At 47.1% G+C, this 21,434-nt stretch overlaps 1 protein-coding gene across 1 annotated transcript in view; it reads right to left on the bottom strand.

The window, feature by feature from the left end:
• Positions 1–21,434, bottom strand: part of LOC310832090 (G protein-coupled receptor kinase 5-like) — a 78,577-nt gene that overhangs the window by 27,511 nt on the left and 29,632 nt on the right. The window contains exon 2 of the mRNA XM_083713604.1: positions 777–872. Within this exon, the coding sequence (XP_083569730.1) occupies positions 777–872 (96 nt within the window). The remainder of the gene's footprint in view (positions 1–776; positions 873–21,434) is intronic.

The following is a 21,434-nucleotide window of genomic DNA, read 5'->3' as shown; positions in this document are numbered from 1 at the left end:
TGGTGCACTGAGTCCTCCACTACAGCAGAGGGCAGCAGGCTAGCTTAGGGGGCACATAGCAGGCCATGTGGCAAATACAGCACCGTCTTCCAACACCTTGCCACCCCACCAATATCTGGTGCCTGAGGTGGCTGCCTCATTCTGCCTCTTGGTAGGGCCAACTCTGCTGGGCCCTTTGGGGTCAGAGCTGACATGAACGCCTCGGCCTCCATCTCCAGTTTGCAATGTTACATGTCAAACAGATGCCCGAAGACAGCTACTTACCTCTGAGTAGACAGGCTCTACTAGTAGCACACCTTGTACAACTTCCTCACATTAGCAAAGGCACTTAAATAATCCAGGCAGAGTCCAGAGGAAAAATAATAATCCTAATAATACTTTACTGAAGAAACTGAAGAAAAATGGCGCATGATTTGAGAAAAGGGAGGTTTTCTCTTTCTTGCCTCAGGCCTTCTACACAGCATGGAGACAATCAACCAAAATACTGAGGAGGTCTTGCTTCAGAACTACACAGCCATCAGGGCATGGGCTACCTCGGCAAACATCATGCGCCCTATCGCAAAGCAGCACCTCCACCTCTTGGCTTTAATACTAACAGAATTAACCCATAAGCTGCGCACAGAATGATCTCTGCTGTTGCACTCCCACCACTCTGCAAATCCTCTGGCGAGCAAGTCTGGCTGGTTCTTGCAGCCCCCTTTCTGCCACCCAGCCTCCGTCTCCCAAACTCTGAACAAAAGCTCAGCTGGCTGGATGTGCCTGACTTTGCCACTTACCCAGGCCTTTCCGAAGGTCATCGCACTGACTGATGTGCGGGAATTTGAGAATCTCTCTCCACTTCTTACTTCTCCCTTTCCGCTTCCCTCCGCCTCCTGCAAAGCCAAAAGGGAAGGAAAAAGATAGATGAGGATGATTAAGTTTTTAAAGGAGAACAAATATTTTATTTTCTGGAAATCTGTTATCTTCCCTCCATGGAGCCCAGAGTGGTGTTTATCCAAACTCGACTTTGACCAGGACCATGTGGGTCTAGCTGTAGAAATGGGACTACAGTTTAGATGGAGCCAGGGATGGTTTTCTTCTTCTGTACCAGCCTTTGCCAACCTCATGCCCTCCAGACGTCTAGAACTACAATTCCCATCAGGCCCAGCTAGCATATGCATATCATGGGTGTTATGCATCAGAACATCTGGAGGGGGCAGCTGGCGAAGCATCCTTTGCAAATCTCGTCCATCATTTGAGAGGCTCTTTCTGGGGTGCCTCCGTTTCAGAGGTTAGGCATACAAGGTTCCTGGAACTTGTAGATCTGTGGATTCTTAGCCAAGCCCTATGAAAAGCCAGATTCTGTAACTTAAAAAATTGTGGCAACAGCAAAGGACCCTAAACTGTAGCTAATCTTACCTATAGTTTCTTGAAACAAGTCAGCTTCACAACTCGTGTTTTAAAATTGACTTTTTAAGAGAGAGAGAGAGAGAGGAGGAAGGAAGGACAGTATGTCAGTTTCAGGTAGTTGGCAAACTGAATATAAAAAATAGAAGTGAAGTCTTTTGAACTTATTGCAGTCAGCCTAGAAAAGGAGAGGGGAGAGAGAGCATTTGAACCCCAGGTTTATTATGAAATCCAAATGCAGTTGTTACAGTGACAGAGTTGTCACCCATGAATTGACAGGTGTCATAATATGGAGGAGTCCCCTTTGAAGTAGGATCACCCTTCCTCAATTGTTCATAAACAATAGTACATTAGTGCTCACCCCCTTATATTAATTTCATATTTTGATCTTTTCCATTTTTTAAAAAAAACATTCACTGCTTATTGGAATGATAAAATTACAGAAGCAACAAATCCATATGTATCGCCACAGAACAAGATAGCAGGCTTTTTAAACACAATTATTACAATATTTTTCTAATATTATTTTTATTATCAGTGGGCGAGTAGAAGATATTTTGAATTTAAGGAAACAGTGAATTTTTGAGCATTAAATAACGATGAATGGTTGGACTTTATAGGTAGATTATTTTATGCATGAAATACCATCACTTCATATTACTAGTAACACACACACACACACACATAATGTGTGTATATAAATTGGAATAAATTCATAATATAGTACACCCACAACTTATGCACATTTAACTTGTGTGCATCAGCTTGACATTTTTTAAAAAAAGAATTTAAAAGGGGCCAGAAAAGGGATGGGCACCCAGGGAAAAAAGCTTTGGCAATCCTACCCGCCATTTAACCCAGTATGTTTTGACTATACGTGGGTTTGGCTTTAGGCGCTATCCCTGGAACATAACCCCTGCATAAGTTGCAAGCTTACTGTAATGTTTAAATTTCTATGTTACAATTTGTTCTCTGGTTTATATATTCAGTTAGAAATGTTCACGATGGCATACATAACAATAGAATACAAGAGCATAACTAAAGTAGACATGTAAATTACCAAAACACACAAAGGATAATAAGACTTCAGTCTGGATGCTGTAGAACATATTATTTTCTACTGTCCATTGTACAAGCAGCTATGCAAACACATGCTGTGCCCCTTTTTTGGATACTCTAACATCGCGGCGCAATGAAAATATCAGATCCTATCTGTCTGACATTAACCCGGAAGTATTTGCAAGGGTGGCTGAGTTTTGTCAATAGTATCTCTTAGAGCGGTGAATGGCATTATTTAGTGGGAAGAAACCGCAACGGAAACCCTCATTATTACATATTTTACATGGCTGTTTATTTCTACATATTTTTTTAAAAAATTATATATGGATGTTTTATGATGGCCTGTATTTGTAATGCCTAATAAAGGTTTGGTGAAGCAAGTAAGACTTCAGGCAACAACACAAGGACAGAGGGAGCTGCCTTATGCTGAGTCCGATTCACTGGTCCATTTAGCTCAATATTCCAGACACTGACAGGCAGAGGACATTCCCAGTCCTTACTATAGACACCAGGGGATGAATCTGGGACCAAGTGCACCATCTTGACCCCATGACCGAGGGGGCTGGGCCTGCGCATCATGCAAGCATGCTATGGGGAGTGCTGCCTAGTTTTCTGGAATTGCAACAAGTGAGCATCACCCTTTTGCTTTCAAGAACGTTGCCTTTCGGTGACCTTTGGGGGGCTGCTCCGATGACAAGGGACTTCACTTTCACGCTGAGCCTCAGAGTCAGAGATTAGAGGTGGTTCCCATTTCCTTTAAGAACAATGCGCCATCCTCTTCTTTATCTTGCTGGCTGCCTTGTGGAGACCTGGGGCTCTCCAAAGACAATGCAGGCACGGCGCTGCCTAGGAACTCACTGGCAACAATAACCCAATCCTAGCACTTTGTCACGACACAGAGAGCAGAGACAGACTTATATTCAAATAACCCATACACATCTACACAATACGCATGTATATATTTACAAAACAGACATATATATGAAAAAAACAACACACCACAATAAGTACGTAACTGGGGTTTGCAGCACTGTAGGATTAAACAGCTCTCTTTCTCAATCTCTCACTCTCAGTCTGTTGCCCCTTCTCTCTTTTTTTCCATAATTGTATCTCCATTTTTTTATTTTTATGCGTTTTATTGGTTTTCTTACATGGTAAAGATTATACATTCCAAATAAAATAAAAAGAAACAACAGATGACCAGATAAACAAATATGTATAAATCCTTAAATTCCTAAAGAATACTTGTATTATTTAAATCTTTTTCTTAATTCACAATTTCTCCATATAGGCAAACTACTATCAGTGTACTGGAAAAAGCAAAGATCACCAGTGATGAAACAATGATTCTTCAACATCAACTTCGTTGGACTGGTCATGTTGTGCGGGTGCCTGTTGATCGTCTTCCAAAGCAACTACTCTATTCCGAAATTAAAAATGGAAAGCATAATGCTGGTGGTCAACAAAAGAGGTTTAAAGACTGTCTCAAGGCAAATCTAAAAAAAAATGTAGTATAAACACTGACAACTGGGAAACACTAGCCTGCGAGCGCTCCAGTTGGAGAACAGCCTTTACCAAAGGTGTCATGGGCTTTGAAGACACTCAAACTCAGGACGCAAGGGAGAAACGTGCTAAGAGGAAGGCACGCTTGGCAAATCCACACCGTGATCAACTCTTGCCCGGAAACCAATGTCTCCATTGTGGAAGGATGTGTGGATCCAAAATTGGCCTCCACAGTCACCTACGGACTCTTTGTTAAAACCGTGTTTATGGAAGACAATCTTGCTTGGCTACAAGTGATCGCCAAAGAAGAAGAAGAAGAAGAATTGACCCTCCTTCCCCTCTGCAGCAGCAGCAGCAGCAGGAGGAGAAGGAGCTGGCTGCTGGAGGCATGCTATGCTGGGCTCCACGCTGTTGGGACACTGGGGGGGGGGGGGCAGCAGAACAGATGCTTTACGACTGATCCAGGAATTGGTGTTGTGTTCTATGTGTGCCCCAGGATAGATGTTGCACCACTGAACTCAGGAGAACCTTGCCGATTCTCCTTCTCCTTCTTTACCTATTACCTGCTCCTTCCTTTCTGTTCCCCACATCACCAGTGTCAAGCTGTGGATGAACATATCAGACGACACAGCGATTCTTCAAGCAGCTCTTGTTTATTCACAGGCCAGAACAGAACTGACCTGAAGGGTTCAGCCAGCCTGCTTATATAGAGCTCCACTAGAACGCAACAGTAACCATTTTCTGTAACTATCCAATCACTGAACGTCACCTTCGATCCCTTATTTGCATATGTGGACCTGAACTATCTACAGTATCCCCCTGCTCGCCCAGGGTGAGAACTTCAGTACATAACAAGCAGGACAACCAGCCAGAGGTGGTTTTAGGGTCAGGGCCATCTTTAGCATATGCGCCGCTGGGGTGCAAAGATCTGCCCTGCGCTCCCTTTTTTAGAGGGGGGCGAAATCAAAGTTGCTGAGCTTTTTTAGGAGGGGGAAGCCAAAGTTGTTGACGGGATTGCTCTGACGTGTAACAACAACACAGTGGAAACAACTGCTTTTGTTTGATGCTATGGAGTAACAGAGCGACGGAGGAGGGGAGCGGGGACTTTTCCTCCATAGCTTTTCACAGCCACCAATCGAGAAGGACCGGGATGCAGTAGGTATACATTTTTCACCGCACCCTGTTCATCCCTGGGTAAAAACGGCCCTGTTTAGGGTAGCATGCCCAGTGTGGTCCATCTGGGTGCCACTCTGTAGGGGGCGCCACAACAATGCTGTAGAATGGAGTGAGAGGTGGGGGGGGCACCAAATTTTAGCCTTACCCAGGGTGCTGCTGAAATTCAAGGGCCCAAAGCAGCTGGATCTGTGTTGCTAGAAAGGTGTGGCTGAAACATGGGCAGCCATGCCATGTGGCAGGAGAACGGGTCCATTACTCATTTCTGTGGCCTTCTCTGCAAAAACAAACAAACAGACAGACCCCAACCCTCCTGGAAGAGGGAGGCATGTGGGTTCCATAGGCTGCGTGCACACCATACATTGGGTTGAAGACTGTAGCTCAGTCTAAAAGCATCTGCTTCCCCATGCACAAGGTCCCAGGTTCAATTCCCGGTGTCTCCAAGTAGGCCTCAGAGAGAAGCCTGCCTGAAAAGTGATTGCCAGTCAGTGCAGACAATAATGAGCTATATGGGCCAATTGTCTGACTCAGTATTAAGGCAGCTTCCTATGTTTGTAACATATAAAGTGAACAACTTTCTCCAAGAATACCGGAGCTGTAGTTTGATAAGGGTGCTAAGAATTGTGGCTCTCTAAGCGGTAAACTGGGATGCAGGTGGCACTGTGGGTTAAACCACAGAGCCTAGGACTTGCCGATCAGAAGGTCGGCGGTTCAAATCTCCGCGATGGGGTGAGCTCCCATTGTTGGGTCCCTGCTCCTGCCAACCTAGCAGTTCGAAAGCACATCAAAGTGCAAGTAGATAAATAGGTACTGCTCCAGCGGGAAGGTTAACGGCGTTTCCGTGTGCTGCTCTGGTTCGCCAGAAGCGCCTTAGTCATGCTGGCCACATGACCTGGAAGCTGTACGTTGGCTCCCTCGGCCAGTAAAGCGAGATGAGCGCCGCAACCCCAGAGTCGGTCACGACTGGACCTAATGGTCAGGGGTCCCTTTACCCCTTTAAGAGGTAAACTACAGTTCTCTCAGAATTTTTGTGGGGTGTGTGCTTTAAATGTATGGTGTGTATGCAGCCTTAGTTTATTGATTTATTTTAAAGATCAGGAAATGGAAAAACCTGCCTGCTGGCTATGCCCAACCCAGGTTGATGTCACCATTTTTGTGGTGGGGCTTTTTAATTATTATTTTTATGTTTACTAGACGAGGAGACTGCTTAGAGGGAAAGGGGAGTGGGTGGGTGGCACTGCATGGGCCAGCTTCCTACTTCCGTCATCGTTCTTCCTTTCCCCTTCTCTTATTCACACTGAGGCCTAAATACTTCACTTATGAAGTAATCCCTGTGGGTAGGTGACATCAGCACTCCTCAGGAATGCTCAGGGCTGGTTGCCGGCCAGTAACAACCTCTCCCTTTGACCGGCTGCCATTGAAGGTCCCGTGACGTCAAGGTAAGAAAACAGGAAGCCAAAGACCCCCGCCAAAGCAGACGCTGCTCTGCAAAATGACCGACGACGCTCACGCCTGTTGCGGAATCCCTTCGCAAAGCTTGTGGAGAGCCCTTGTCTCTCCAGGCTCTCGGGGGATTTGACTGGGTATGAACTTCCTGCTGGAATCAATCCACTTCCTCCAGCATGAATAGGCTGAGCGTCAGAGCTGGAACCAGCCCTTCTCAGTAAATATGTCCAGGAGAGCATTGTACAGCCTCCGCTGATCTTGCTCTCAGGGCCTTTGCCAGTTCTGCCTGGTTAGAGGCAGTCATGTACCAAACTGGCATGGATGTAGCTATAAAGAACGTAGAGAAGCAAGGGGTGGCATGGGGTAAGAGAGTGCAGGGTTTGGGTGGGCGGACAAACAGATCAGGATCTGCTAGAGCCCTGGGCTCAGAAGGAAAGCTCAGGCCTTACATATTAAGAATCCTGTTGGATCAGACCAAAGGCCTATTCTCAGAGCAGCTGCTAACCCCAAGCAGGGGCATTGGCAAGTAGCCACACTGCGAAAGACGGGGCTCAAGGTTGATGCTGGGCTATTGAAGTGGCGTAGCGTAGGTTGTCAGCACCCGGGGCAAGGCAAGTAATTTGCGCCCCCTAACCCGTGGATTTTAGTAGGGGCAGAGAGCTGCGAGTGCGAGCGCCCCCCCCCAGATGTTGCGCCCGGTGCGGCCGGCCCCCCTGCACCCCCCACGCTGCGCCACTGATCTATTGGCAGCAGCGTGCCAGGCACTCACTAAGGACTAACACAAGCCTTGTTTGGTGCCTCCGGTAAAAGATCTCCACTAGCAAAGCTAGGGAAGACCTCTGCTGCTAGTGGGAGTGAGTCATGGCAAGAAGAACTCCTCTTTTTCGGCCGCCTGTTAACATCAGCCAAAATATGTGGACCACTGAAGGTAAGCATAGCGAGGAGAGCAATGATCAGCACACTTAAAGTGGTCCAATCTGAGCTCCCTGCTCCACCTAAGGTGGGGGAAAGATAAGAAATTGCAGTCTGCAACAAATTGCAACCCTTCCAAAATGTGACCAAGTGCATTTCATACAATTCGCTGGGAGAGCAGGATCTGATCTTGCTCTTGACGTCCACTCCTCCTGAGGTCGTTACCTGCCCTCTTCATCTCCTCCCCACCCCCACCCCATAGGCCCCGGCAGCGCCTGGCTCTTGGTTTATAACCTCCCACTCATATGAATCAACTGCTGCTAATTCATCAAGGCAGATCAGAAGGAAAGGAGAGCCTCTTTTGCCTGCCACATTCTCCCAAACTGCTCCCATGTTCAGCTTTCCCTGCCTGCATTCAACATAGGATGCGGGGTGCTTTTGGGGGGTAATGTACACACGGCATCATCCCCCATGTCATCGATGCACTTGTGCACACAGTGGCCTCCAATTGTGCACACCTTGTTGTGATGACGTCATCCAAAGCAGCAGCTACTAGCCATGTTCTCTGCAACCACAGGTGGACCTGTTTTCAAATCAGTGCACAGTGTTGTTCTCTCTTCCCCTCCACTCCTTCAGTGTTTTCGTATACAGTCTTTCAAAAGGCAGGGACTGGAAACTAGTGTGCTGATACACTGCTATGCGTCTCTCTATACAGATATGTTGGTATACAGAGGCAGCCAAATATCTGCATCCTGTCCTTTTTTGCCTATTTCATTCATAGACAAGAGAAATATGGTGAGGAGGGGGAATGGCATAGCCCAACTGACAGCGATGTCATGGGCATGGTGCCATGTGAATTGAATTTTATTATTACGGTCACAGACCAGTTCCGGCTCACTTACAATATCAGGAAAATCATAAAACACAACAGGAATACATTGAATGGCAATTGGGTATAACAGAGACAATTCAGATAAAGCGGCAGTTAAAAATATAAATTAAATCTTGATCACTAAAATATAACCTAAGATTGTCATTTAAAACCTTAATCATTTTGGTAGTACAGCTTGTTCCCTAAGTTTTTTGGCAGTTGCACAGAATTTGACCACCCTTAGCGTGATCTCTAGAACCTTGTCCTCTACCAGGAGTTTTAGACACTGATGTTCGGACCCATTTGGAGATTTTTGTATAACAGGAGTCAGAAATACCAAGCGTAACAAGACATGAGAAAAAGTTTCTACCTCCATCAAGCCGCAGGGGCATTCCACATATGGCTTACCCTCAAATCTGCCATGCAATAAGGAAGATGGCAGCACGTTGAATCTAGCAAGGGTAAATGACCGTCTGTATTTGGGTATTTGTAATTTTGACAAATAATTGGTGCCATGTGTACCCAGGGTTGGCATACGTCCAGAATTTCCTGGACATAGCTGGAAGGATGCAGTCAACAAATATGGACTCAAAAGAAAGTTCAACCCCAAAAGGTGCCTGTCTCCAGCACTGAAGACGCATTTCTCAGTACAGTGGTACCTTGGTTTACAACCATAATCCGTTCCGGAGGTCGGTTTGTAAACCAAGACAGGTTGTAACCCAAGGCGCGCTTTCGCCAATAGGGCCTCCCCCCAAAAATTGTTCGTAATCTAAATAAAATAGGTTGTAATTCAAAAAAAGGTTGCAAACCGGAAAACACACTTCCGGGTTTGACGTGTTTGTAATCCAAAACGTATGCAAACCAAGGTACCACTGTACATGCTTGAAAAAGAAAACAGAGTGGCCAAATGCAATAAGAAGGCACAATCCCTCTATCAGTAGCATAAAATACATTGGTTGTTGCTGCTTTTTCATCCTAGCCTTATAAGCAACTCTTGGTTTGTTTGTTTGTTTGTTTGTTTGTTTGTTTGTTTGTTTGTTTAAAAAAACCTCCCACCTTGCTGTAATTAAAAATCTAGGCTCTCTGCTTAAGTTTGCCTCGAAAACTATGGTCCACCAGAAATTGTTGGACTACAACTCCCATCATTCCCTGCCATAAGGCTCCATCTGCTATGGCTGATGGAAGATGCAGAGTCCAACAACATCTGGAAAGCCACAGGATTCCCCACCCCTGCCTAAAACTGAGGAGAGAAAAACAACAACCTGGCCCATGTAGCACACCTAGAAATCTGAAGTGGGTCCTACATTGCTGTTGGGACCACGTGAGATTGAAGATTACTGGTTTGCGTCCACTTGCAGCAACAACAGAACAGCCAGCAGAGCTCAGAGGCCACAAGTCACTTGCATTTTCGTATTTGCGGAACTGATAGGGAGCTGCATGGCACATGTGAGCTAAAACATTTGGCTGGGAAATCTGCGCCTTTGGCTTTCGACTCTACTTACGCACCAAGAGGTTGCTAAATGGGTTTTTGGGTTTCCTTTTTCCTAACTTGCAACAATAGCAGGGCTTGTGCGTGCCAACTTTTCAGAGATCTCCTCTTCCCCCAGTCTCCCCCGCCCCATGCAAATGCAAAACCCTCAAGGCCCCTTCCTACCCTGGATCTTAATGGAAGCGCGATAAGGATCTTATTAAGGCCTATTCATACCTCATTTCTGTCGTAAGCACAGAGCCTCGATAAGAATGCAGACGTCTGGTGTTCTAATAAAACGACATTCTTCCATATGTTTTAAATTGATTTTTTTTTAATGGGAAAAGGGTGGGCATGGGTGGATTTTGCCAGGCCCACTCGCCCTTTCCTCCTCTTATTTTGATTTTAAGCATGCAGCGTGTTTAGAACAACACAGGACTTGCAAATTTGTTCCATTCCATGGGGAGGAGGTGGTGAACACAAGAATGACATACTGGGAAGGGGCTTAGAGCATGGGTAGGCATACTAATGCCCGGGGGCCGGATGCGGCCCAATCGCCTTCTCAATCCAGCCCATGGACGCATGTTTTTACATGAGTAGAATATGTGCTTTTTTTAAAAAAAAAAAAGCATCTCTGGGTTATTTGTGGGGCATAGGAATTTGTTCATTTCCCCCAAATAAATATAGTCGAGCCCCCCACAAGGTCTGAGGGACAGTGAACCGTCCCCCTGCTGAAAAAGTTTGCTGACCGCTGGTTAGACATTCATGGGATGAAGGGGGCTGTCGCATTTCCACTCAACTTGCAGCCTCTGAAAGTTAACACAAGGTCAGCGTAAAGAACAATCCAGGAATTTAGGAAACTGTGGTGGCATCCATTTTATTTCATGCACATTTCTTTCCCCCTAAAAATCCAGGAAACTGTAGAGCTGCTGTAAAGCTGTACAGTGGTACCTTGGTTCTCAAACGGCTTAGTTGTCGAACAAATCGGCTCCCGAGCGCCGCAAACCCGGAAGTAAGTGTTCTGGTCTGCAAACGTTTTTCCGAAGCTGAACATCCGACGCGGCTTCCGCTTGAGTGCAGGAAGGGCCTGCAGCCAATCGGAAGCTGTGCCTTGGTTTTCAAATGGTTTCGGGAGTCGAATGGACTCCCGGTTTGGATTAAGTTCGAGAATCAAAGTACCACTGTACAAACAAATAGGCAAGAATTCAATGTCACACTTTTATGTTCTTCAGTGGAAGCATTTCTGCTTGCCAGATGAAACAATCCCCCTCCCACCCCCTTCTGGAGGTTCTCCCAACTCTCCAGAGCAAATTTTGGGGAGATGGGGAGGGGGTAACAGGGGGAGCCATTGGGCTGACTTAATCTGGTCTATAATCTGTTATGAGACTGTTGTGACGTGGGCTTTGTGATTTCAGCTCTCTTGACATCATATGCTGGAGACAGTTCTCTAGTAACACTTCTTTATTAAAGCAACAAGACTGAGACTTGAGGAGGGGAGAGCTACATTTATAGGGACAGGGAACTAGCTAGAAAGGATACATTTTGGAGGGAACAATATCAGGCAATCACAGTCCTGCCTTTTGGAGGCAACCAATAAGACAGAGGATCCAAATACAGCAGCTTAAATGAACCAATAGTAGCTGTACCCTCTGGAACCAAAAGGCAGTCACTTTACCCTAATGCAATACAGACAATAATAATACAGATATAAAATCCTTTGACTCAATACACAACACCCCTCCCCCCTAGTGAGCACAGCAGACGTAATCTCTCAGGTACTGTGGGGTCCTACAACTTCTACTTGATCTCCTGACAAAAGGTGTTGCCGGTTCTGGATTGGGTGTCACCTGTGGTAGGGGGGCTGCTATAGGGGTTTCGTCAGGAACAGATGGAGTCCCAGACATCTCAGGGTCCCCTACCTGTACCTCGTCATCCTGAGGACTAGCGACCCTGGTTCATTTGCTGAAGCCCCTGGTGATTGCACCTCTGGGCCATTTTCACTCTGGTCTTGCAGCTCTGCGTCGTTAGCCAGGGATGAATTATCAGACTCCTCCCTGCTGAGCTCCCGGCGCCTCAGCTGATCTATATAGGTCTCTTCCAAACTTGTCCATTTTCCAAGGTCACATAATAGGACACAGGTCCACTAGCCCGGGTGACCACACCAGCCACCCACCGCGAACCTCGTGAATAGTTCCTCACCCAGACCAGATCTTCAGGGGCGAAATACCTTGTTGTGTCAGTCTCAGCCTGGGGGTTTGCTCTTGAATTACGGTTTGGCATTTTATCCGGGTGGACATAATCCAACACCTTTACCAATCTTATACCCAAGAGCAGCTCAGCTGGCGACTTGCCCGTCGCAGTACACGGCGTCGCATGCTGCAAAAATAACATTCGCGCAATGCGAGCTGACCAGTTACCCTCCATTAAGCGCGCAATGGATTCTTTGGCTGTTCTTACCATGCGCTCCGCCTGCCCATTGGAGGATGGGTGAAAGGGCACGGATGTGACCCCTCTTATGAAGTTATCAGCCAAGAATGCCCTGAATTCTTGGGATACAAAAGCTGCCCCATTATCTGATACAATGGTCTCAGGTAACCCGTGGGTTGCAAACAGCTGCCTCAACACCTTGATTACGGCAGCTGATGCCATGCTAGGGACCATCGCCACTTCTAACCATTTGGAATATGCATCGACGATAACCAAAAAGACCTTCCCCTGGAATGGCCCAGCAAAATCTAAGTGCAGCCGGCTCCAGGGAGATCTGGACTGCTCCCACCAGTGAACTGGTGCTCTGGCCAATTCTGGCCGCACCTCTTGGCATGCCTTGCATGTTCGAACTTGAGCAACACTGCACGGACATGCGCAACCAGTTCCTGTGGGTCTTTTCCAGCAATCAAAACGTCATCAAAAAATGGCAAGACCCCCGGCAGACCTCTTAACAGGCGTTCCATGAGCCCTTGAAAAATCCCTGGGGCCACACAAACTCCAAATTGTAATCTGTTAACTCTGAACGCCCCTTTATGTGTGACAATAGTCTGTGCTTCCGCTGATTGTGGGGTTACTGGCAGCTGTTGGTAAGCTTGTGCCAGGTCAAGTTTGGCGAACACCTTGCCCCCAGCCAGTTTAGCCAACAGGTGTGATACGACTGGAATGGGGTATGAGTTTCCCCTGAGTGCCTTATTGATAGTACATTTGTAATCAGCACAGATCCTGACTTCCCCATTTGCTTTAAGAGGCGTGACGATTGGAGTCTCCCACTTAGCGGAGTCCACGGGTGAGAGAACTCCCTGCTTGACCAATTTATCCAGCTCTGCTTCGATCTTGGGTTGCAGTACAAATGGCACTCACCTTGGTTTGAGTCGGATTGGGGCCACCCCAGGGTCCAATTCGAAGTCAACTGGGGGCCCTTTATAACAACCCAGTTTTCCATTAAAAAGACCAGCAAATTCTTTGCATAATGCCTCGCTCATCTCAGGGCAGGTTTGGATTGAATTAAGCCCTGATATACTCAGTCCCAGGGCGGGAAACCAGTCAGTGCCCAGGAGACTGGGGCGACTGCCCTTCGCAATCACCAGTTTGAGTACCGCCTCTTTGTCCCGGAACTGTACTCTCACGGCACACATTCCCATGGCATGGATGCAGCCCGCTGAGTATGACTGCAAAGTTGCCGGGAAGGGCTCCAGAGGGGGCAACTTACCCCTGGGGAAGAATGTCCTTGCGGTCTGGTCCGACACGATAGTGAATCCAGATCCGGAGTCCACCTCCATGTCGCACAGCTGACCCTCAATCTTCACCTTGACGTGTGCCTTGCCTTGCGCTGGAAACTGCACGACCCTCCCGTTGATCTCCGTTACGTAGTGGCAGTCCTTTAGAACATGGTTCGCTGTGGCCGATCTGCGATGCTCCAGTCTAGGTGCTCCTGTCGCTCCCAACGCCGTCGATCTACAGACCCTGGCGATGTGACCTGTCTTTCCGCACGTCCGGCACATAGCATCCCGGAAACGACAACTCTTCCGCTCATGGTTTCCGCCACAACCAGGGCACCTGCCTCGGTGATCTTTGTGCACTGTGCAGGCCTGACGCACTGACTCGACCCCACGGACTGGGCTCTGGCTCGGAGTAGCCTCTAGCTCGTCCATGGCATGCGCAACTTCTATCTGTGGCTTAGGGACCCTGCGACTGGCATCAAGCTCCTCTCTTTCATAATTCTCCGTGGCGGTGGCCTCCTTCAAGGCTGAAGCAAGGGTAACCTCTTCTTTAGCCACGATGCGTCTTCTGGCTTTCTTGCTGCTCAGACCACCGACAAACCGATCCAGGAGAGTCTCTTCCAGATCTTGGAAGTCGCAGTGCTGAGCGAGCTTCCGCAGTTCAGCTAGAAATGCAGATACAGACTCCCCAGCACGCTGCTGCCTCTTATGAAACTCCATCCGCTGGGCCATCTTGGTCTCAGTAGGCGCTAAATGGCTTGTTAGGCAGGCAAGAATATCTTTGAGAGATGTCTCACTTAGCTTCACTGGGGCAAGCAATGCCTTGGCCAGCTTGAAGGTCTCAGGCCCACAGTAGCTCAGGAATGTGGCCCTTCTTTTGCTGGCATCGGTGATCCCTTGAGCCACTGCGAAGAACTCGAAGCATTCGACGTAGTCTTCCCACGTGTGGGGCTCTGATGGCTGGAAGGGCTCCAATACCCTTGGACTCTCCATTGTCCTGTGGGCAGGGTCATCTTCTCAGCTGGCCAGTGAGTCTTGTTCTTAGCTACAATCCGGACTCTGAGGCAGGGCTGCGTTTAACCGCTCCTCAGCATTCCGGATCCCACCTTCGTCGCCAGTTGTTGTGACGTGGGGTTTGTGATTTCAGCTCTCTTGACATAATATGCTGGAGACAGTTCTCTAGTAACACTTCTATATTAAAGCAACAAGACTGAGACTTGAGGAGGGGAGAGCTACATTTATAGGGACAGGGAACTAGCTGGAAAGGATACATTTTGGAGGGAACAATATCAGGCAATCACAGTCCTGCCTTTTGGAGGCAACCAATAAGACAGAGGATCCAAATACAGCAGCTTAAATGAACCAATAGTAGCTGTACCCTCTGGAACCAAAAGGCAGTCACTTTACCCTAATGCAAATACAGACAATAATAATGCAGATATAAAATCCTTTGACTCAATACACAACAGAGACAGTTTATGATACTCCAAAGACACGACCAAAAGCCTTTCCAGACTTTCTTAGATGGAAGTTCCACTGAAATAGCCATGGGATTAGGCCTCACACAGGAAATTCACGGCCTAGCGTAGACCGCTGCTAAACAGCAACAATTCATGCAAATGGACAATCTGTTTCTACGAGCCTTCAACGTAATATTGCCTACAAACCGGAGACTATGGTTTAAAATGGGCTTGTTTAGAAACCTGAGCGGCGTTTGTTTTGAACCAGCCTCAAACCATGGGTTTTGAAGCTAGCTTGTTAAACCTGCCAGAGCTCGCTTTAAACCACAGGCTCCGGTTCATATGAAAAAACAAGCCATGTTTGCGGAGATGTGAAAGTAAAACTCCGTCAAAGTCCTTCTCCAGGCTGCCTGGGAAGAAGAGAAGGAGAGGGTAGCAGGGAGAGCAAGTGAGGCGGTAGCTACTCCCAGATTGTGCACCAAGGGTTAGGCCCTGGTTTAGTGTGATGTGCAAACAGAGCTATGGGTATGGAGACAGAAACAAAGGAACAGACGTCCAAATGTAAAGTTTGTGTGGGCAACAGAGAAGTACAACATGCATTCTAGAATTGTCTTCCAAAAGGACATCTGGGCTAACTTGGTTCATTCATGGGGCCCCAGACTTGGATACTCCCATTTTGTGTAACAGAAATGATATGTAACAGTTTTTCTGTTTTCTTTTTCACTCGAAAGCAGCAAAGGAAATGGATACTGGTAGAAGGTTTGGATGTTTTTTGAAAGAAAGAAAAACACCTTTTATTTTCAAATCAGATTTGCTGTCCCCACCCTCAGACCCCAAAGTGCTATTTTTGTCCACTGAGGAAAGAGTAAATGAATAAAGAAATGTTGGGAGAGACTGATCACGGATCTCTCGCATCCTGTGTCGCTTCGCCCTGCAAGAAGAGGAAACTCACGAGGATGGGGACATATCAGCCACATTTCAAAAGATTTGTTATTATTGGGTAACAAGCAGAGGGCAGGCGGGGAAGCTGGTAAAAGGTAAAGTGGCGTCTGTGTTTGGCTGCCTTTACGTCTCTCCACTGTGCCTTGGAGCAGGTCAGGTTAATGGCCCATGTCAATGGCCTGCTGGCCACGTCAGTGCTGACGCCCAAATTTGCCTGTCCTGGACCAAATGATAGCGTGAGGAAGTCCCTTGGCTACCCTCCAAGTGACAGAGCTGCGATATCGGCAGCAATCAGTGTCACAGCTAATTTGGCAGGATGCATAAAGGTAGAAGGCAAGTCGGGATTTCCTCCCCCCTCTCTTTTCAGCTGAGACTGCTTAATAGGTTGTGATTTCACTGAAGAAGTAAGAAAAGAGAAAACAGTGCTGTAACACTGGGCAAAAGGAAAGGACTTTGGATTATTATGGATCAGTCCCACCTGCCTGTCCTGCTCTGCAAGCTATGTCAAGCCAGAGTTTTAAAATCTTCCTTGCAACTCAACATGCTTTTGATACACATCAGAGCATCTACAGCAGAAATGGGGAAGCTGTGTGAGTGTTCCAGATGTTCTCCCAACTCCCATCAGTCCCAGACAACACAACCAATGGCCAAAGAAGATGGGAGTTGTATACCCCAGCAACATCTGGAGGTCCCAAAGGTTCCCCAACCTCTGGTCCAAAGAGCCTTCCTCTGCAACCAGTTCTCCCTCCAGCCTGGAGTTGGCCATCTTTCCAGAAGCAAAGGCCAACACAACGTCCTTGGCCAACGGAAGTACCCAAGGCCAGAGCCTAACAGTGAAATCACAGGCCGGCACACAGGGTTTGTAAGGGCATCCCAGAAGGCCTCTGGTTATCAGAAATCACAGGCCAGGTTAAGAAGAGAAATACTAAAAGGGACGGATCACCTCTTGAGAGGAAAGAGATCCTTCCATGTGCAAGATCAGGACATGGATATGCCATTCGCAACAAACCTGTGCCCTGCCTTAGATTGGCAAGCGAGTCGGCAAAATAGAAGTAACCTCACCTTCTGCTTCTGTTACTTTATCTGGAATATTTGAAAAGCACTAAACATCGCAAAACACTGTGCTGCTGTACAAAATTAAAATGGAACACATAACAATAGATAAAACAATTTTCAAAAAGGAAATCAGATGCTTCCCACAAATCAACTCATTCTTCTGGGGAAACCTGCTTAAAAAAATTAAAAGCCTCTAGCATCCGACAAAAGTGTACAATGTTGGAGCCTGTCTACCTTCACTGGGCAGCGCATTTCACTGCCATAGAGAACCCTGGGAACAAGGAGGGCCCTGAAGATGACTGCAGTGAATAGGCAGGTATATACAGGTGTCAGGTGTGGGTACACACACAGCCCGGCCACTTATCCTGACCAAGCCACATGCTTCTCAGAGCAGAACACACTGGCCATTTCTGTGCATCCTGGCTACTTGCCCACACTGACCAGTTCTGTGCAGCTGCTGACATCATGCGCAGTGTTAAGGTTTCCACACATCACCACAAAAAGTTTGGTTTTTGCTGCTGCTGCTACATCTGCTAACCTTATCTCAGCATGTTATGAAACTGCCTCATGGTCTTGCAAGTAAGTCCACAAAAGTTTTTCGCTTGCAAAATAAAACAAAACACTAACCTGTTGTGGGCTGGCAAAAGAGAGGTGTAGAGTTCTGTCTTCCTTGCAGCAGCCTGCTTTTCTTATGCTGGCTAAGGGGGCTTCCCTCTTGGTTTCCCCCCTGTCACAGAGGGTCCACACCTCCTCCAGCAGCTTGCTCGTTCACTCACTCACTTACCTACAAGCAAATTCTTGTTGCCTGTAGCTGACAGTATAGAGTGGTACCTTGGTTCTCAAACGCCTGGTTCTCAAATGCTTTGGTCCTCAAACTCCGAAAACCCGGAAGTAAGTGTTCCAGTTTTCAAACGTTTTTCGGAAGCCGAACATCCGATGTGGCTGTTGGCTATTGTTTCTGGGGCACCTGCACCAATCAGAAGCTGTGTCTTGGTTTTTGAACATTTCAGGAGTCAAATGGGCTTCCGGAACTGATTAAGTTTGGCGCTTTTGTTTTTGCTATTTATTTTGCGTTTTTGTTTTTGAGGCTTTTTCAATTAATTTGTTTTTGTGACTGTGTGGAACCCAGTTCAGCTACTGATTGATTGTTTGTGCGGCTGCAGAAATGGATAAAGCCCTCCATCCAAACAATGACTATCAACTGTGCAAGTAAGAAAAAAAATTAATTTAATTTTTATCATCTACAATACTGTCTTATTTATTTTATAGTACAGTACATTGATTATTGCTTTCATTTTATGGATCAATGGTCTCGTTAGATGGTAAAATTCATGTTAAATTGCTGTTTTAGGAGTTGTTTTTAAAAGTCTGGAACAGATTAATCCGTTTTGCATTACTTTCTATGGGAAAACGCGCCTTGGTTTTGGAACACTTTGGTTTTGGAACAGACTTCCGGAACAGATTAAGTTTAAGAACCAATGTACCACTGTATGCTTAAATTCAAGTCGGCCTTATATTAAATCAGACCATTGGCTCACCTGGCCAGGCCTCTCATCAGCCCCAGCCAGTGGCCCTGAAGCTTGAATTGTCCTGGAGGCCCCTTTGTAACTGGCAATAAGGTCCAGGTAACCACTGTTATCTTCTTCACGGGAGTTGCTCCACGACAGATCACCACACCTGTACAACATCTGTGCTACTGACTCTTAAACTTTGGGATTCTTGAAACATGTACCAAAAAAAAATCAATTTTTTGATACCATTGTATCTGGGTCTAAGGTAAAGGTAAAGGGACCCCTGACAATTAGGTCCAGTCGTGGCCGACTCTGGAGTTGCGGCGCTCATCTCACTTTATTGGCCGAGGGAGCCGGCGTACAGCTTCTGGGTCATGTGGCCAGCATGACTAAGCCGCTTCTGGCGAACCAGAGCAGCGCACAGAAATGCCGTTTACCTTCCCGCCGGAGTGGTATCTATTTATCTACTTGCACTTTGAGGTGCTTTTGAACTGCTAGGCTGGCAGGAGCAGGGACCGAGCAACGGGAGCTCACCCCGTCACGGGGATTCAAACCGCCAACCTTCTGATTGGCAAGCCCTAGGCTCTGTGGTTTAACCCACAGCGCCACCAGCATCCCATGGGTCTACTAGACCCCAAATTTTTAAGCTATGTGGTTTCTGGGGCCCCTCTGGGATTAGGGGCCCATAAGCTTAAGCTTCCTTAGTTTTATTGTAGATCTGCCCCAGCCCTGCGCCACAAGATCTTTTTGGATATAGATACTAGAGAGATTGAACCTGGGATCTTTGTCATACAATACATGTGCTGAATCACAGAGCTCATGCTCAAACTCAGAATCAATCCCGTCTGGATCTCATATACAAAATAAAATGACAACGATAATTACCGATATTTTTGATTTCCCCGCCACCATTTACCCAATGTTAACAATTTAAAGCACACCAAAAGCATTTCATAACAAATTGCAATCACAAGAACAGGGAGAGTCCTAAAAATATACAGCCCACCTGTCCAAGGCCAGGGTCAAGAGGTGCATCTTCAACATATAATGAAAACTGCAAAGTGAAGGTGCCAGGCACACCTCTCTGAGGAGGGAGTTTCACAACTTAGAGGCTGAGCCAAAGAAAACCCCTACCTGGCCAACAACTTCGGAGCTTTGGCTGGGAAGGGAGGCTTTTGGGGGCCTAAGTCATTTAGGGCTTTAAACACTAGGGCAAGCACCTTCCATAAGACCCACAAATGAATTGGCAGGCATTATGGCACCTGTCAGGTGCTACATGACAATCAATTCGATTGCAATCAGCCTTTATACAGCAAATCCTTAATGATATTAACAGTTTAGAAACAGCAACAAACAGTAACCAGTCCGCACAGGAATTGAAAGACGTTTGCATATTACTAGATTTAGGAAGGGGAGAGCAGAAATCCACTAGCAAGATCTGTCTCTTCTGTTGCACCAGAGGGAAAATGTCTGCAAGGGGGAAATGTCTGCTGCACTTCTGGAGACTCTCTGCAATTCTATACTATGATCCAGCAGAATTCACAGCCCTCCACATGTACAGCAAGCCAGCTTTCTCCAGCGCGATGCTCTCCAGATGTTTTGGATAACAACCCCCCCCATCATCATCAGTACGCTGCCTATGCTGGCTGTGGTGGATGGGAGCCTTAGTCCAAGGCATATGGCAGACACCAGCTTGGGCAAGGCTGCAGCAAGCTCACTCCTTGTTTGCGGTAGAACATGTGGATGGCAGGAGGGAACACAACAGAAGGAGCAGAGCCAGATTATATACACATTCTCCTCCCATTTTACTGTATGTGGAAAGCATCTGAATGGGATTGCTCACTGCAAATAAACCTTGTAATATTAATCAAAAACTAGGCCAGTCTTTCCCCCATCTTGGTGTCCTCTAGACATTTTGGGCTACAACTCCCATTATCCCACAGTGCTGGACGTACTGGCTGGGGCTGATGGGAGTTGCAGTCCCACTGCCATCTGGGAAGGCGAGGAAGACCGACTACAGGACCAACTTCAGATAGAAAACAAGGGTGAAAGATGACCAGCCTCATCTTCCTGGCAGGCCTTTCATGGGAGATGGAGGAAGAATTCACAGGATGTGTTTGTGGGTCTGTCCATGTGTTTCCAGCTCAGTTCTCTCCTGCTTGGGGCCAAATGAAATGAGATTTTTGGCAGGAACTAAAAGCTCCTTTTAGTTATTACCATCATGAGACGTTACCACCCATTACGAGGTGCACTTGAAGGCCTTGCCTTGGGCAGTGAATTCCAGATGCAATTTAAGGGTAGTGAATTTTGCACAGGGCTTGCCCAAAATACGTCCCTGCTTGGGAACTTGTGTCACTGGCTCCAGCTCCCAGTGCTGACGGTGCAGAGGAACAACAACCAAATGTGAACTCTGTGAGCAGATTTCTTGGAACGGTTCCTCTGTCCAAAAGGTGCTGCTGCTAAATGGCAAGTTGCCTGCTGGATGAGCAATCGGCACTCATGATCTTTTCACAGAACAGAATTGTGGGGTTGGAAGGGACCACGTGGGTCAAAAAGTCCAACCCCTTGCAATGCAAGAGTCTTTTGCCCCAAGTGGGGCTAAAACCCACAACCCTGGGATTTTATTATTTATATACCCCACCCACCCGGCTGCGTTGCTCAGTCTCGTGCTCACTTTACCCACCCCACTTTACCCACCTCACTCCTCCAGTTCCTATGGACACATTTACCAAAAAGTGGTGGTAGAAAGAGGTCCAGTGTCCAGAATGGTTTAACCATCATTCCTCTTCACAGGGAACTCTGGGAATTGCAGCTCTCTAAGAGGAACGCGGGTGGCGCTGTGGGTTAAACCACAGAGCCTAGGGCTTGCTGATCAGAAGGTTGGTGGTTCGAACCCCGCGACAGGGTGAGCTCCCATTGTTCAGTCCCTGCTCCTGCCAA

Source organism: Podarcis gaigeae (assembly GCF_964106915.1).
Source record: "Podarcis gaigeae genome assembly, chromosome: 15".
NCBI lineage: Eukaryota > Metazoa > Chordata > Lepidosauria > Squamata > Lacertidae > Podarcis > Podarcis gaigeae.
Note: the sequence above shows the minus strand (reverse complement) of the source record. Positions and strands in the feature narration are given on the sequence as shown.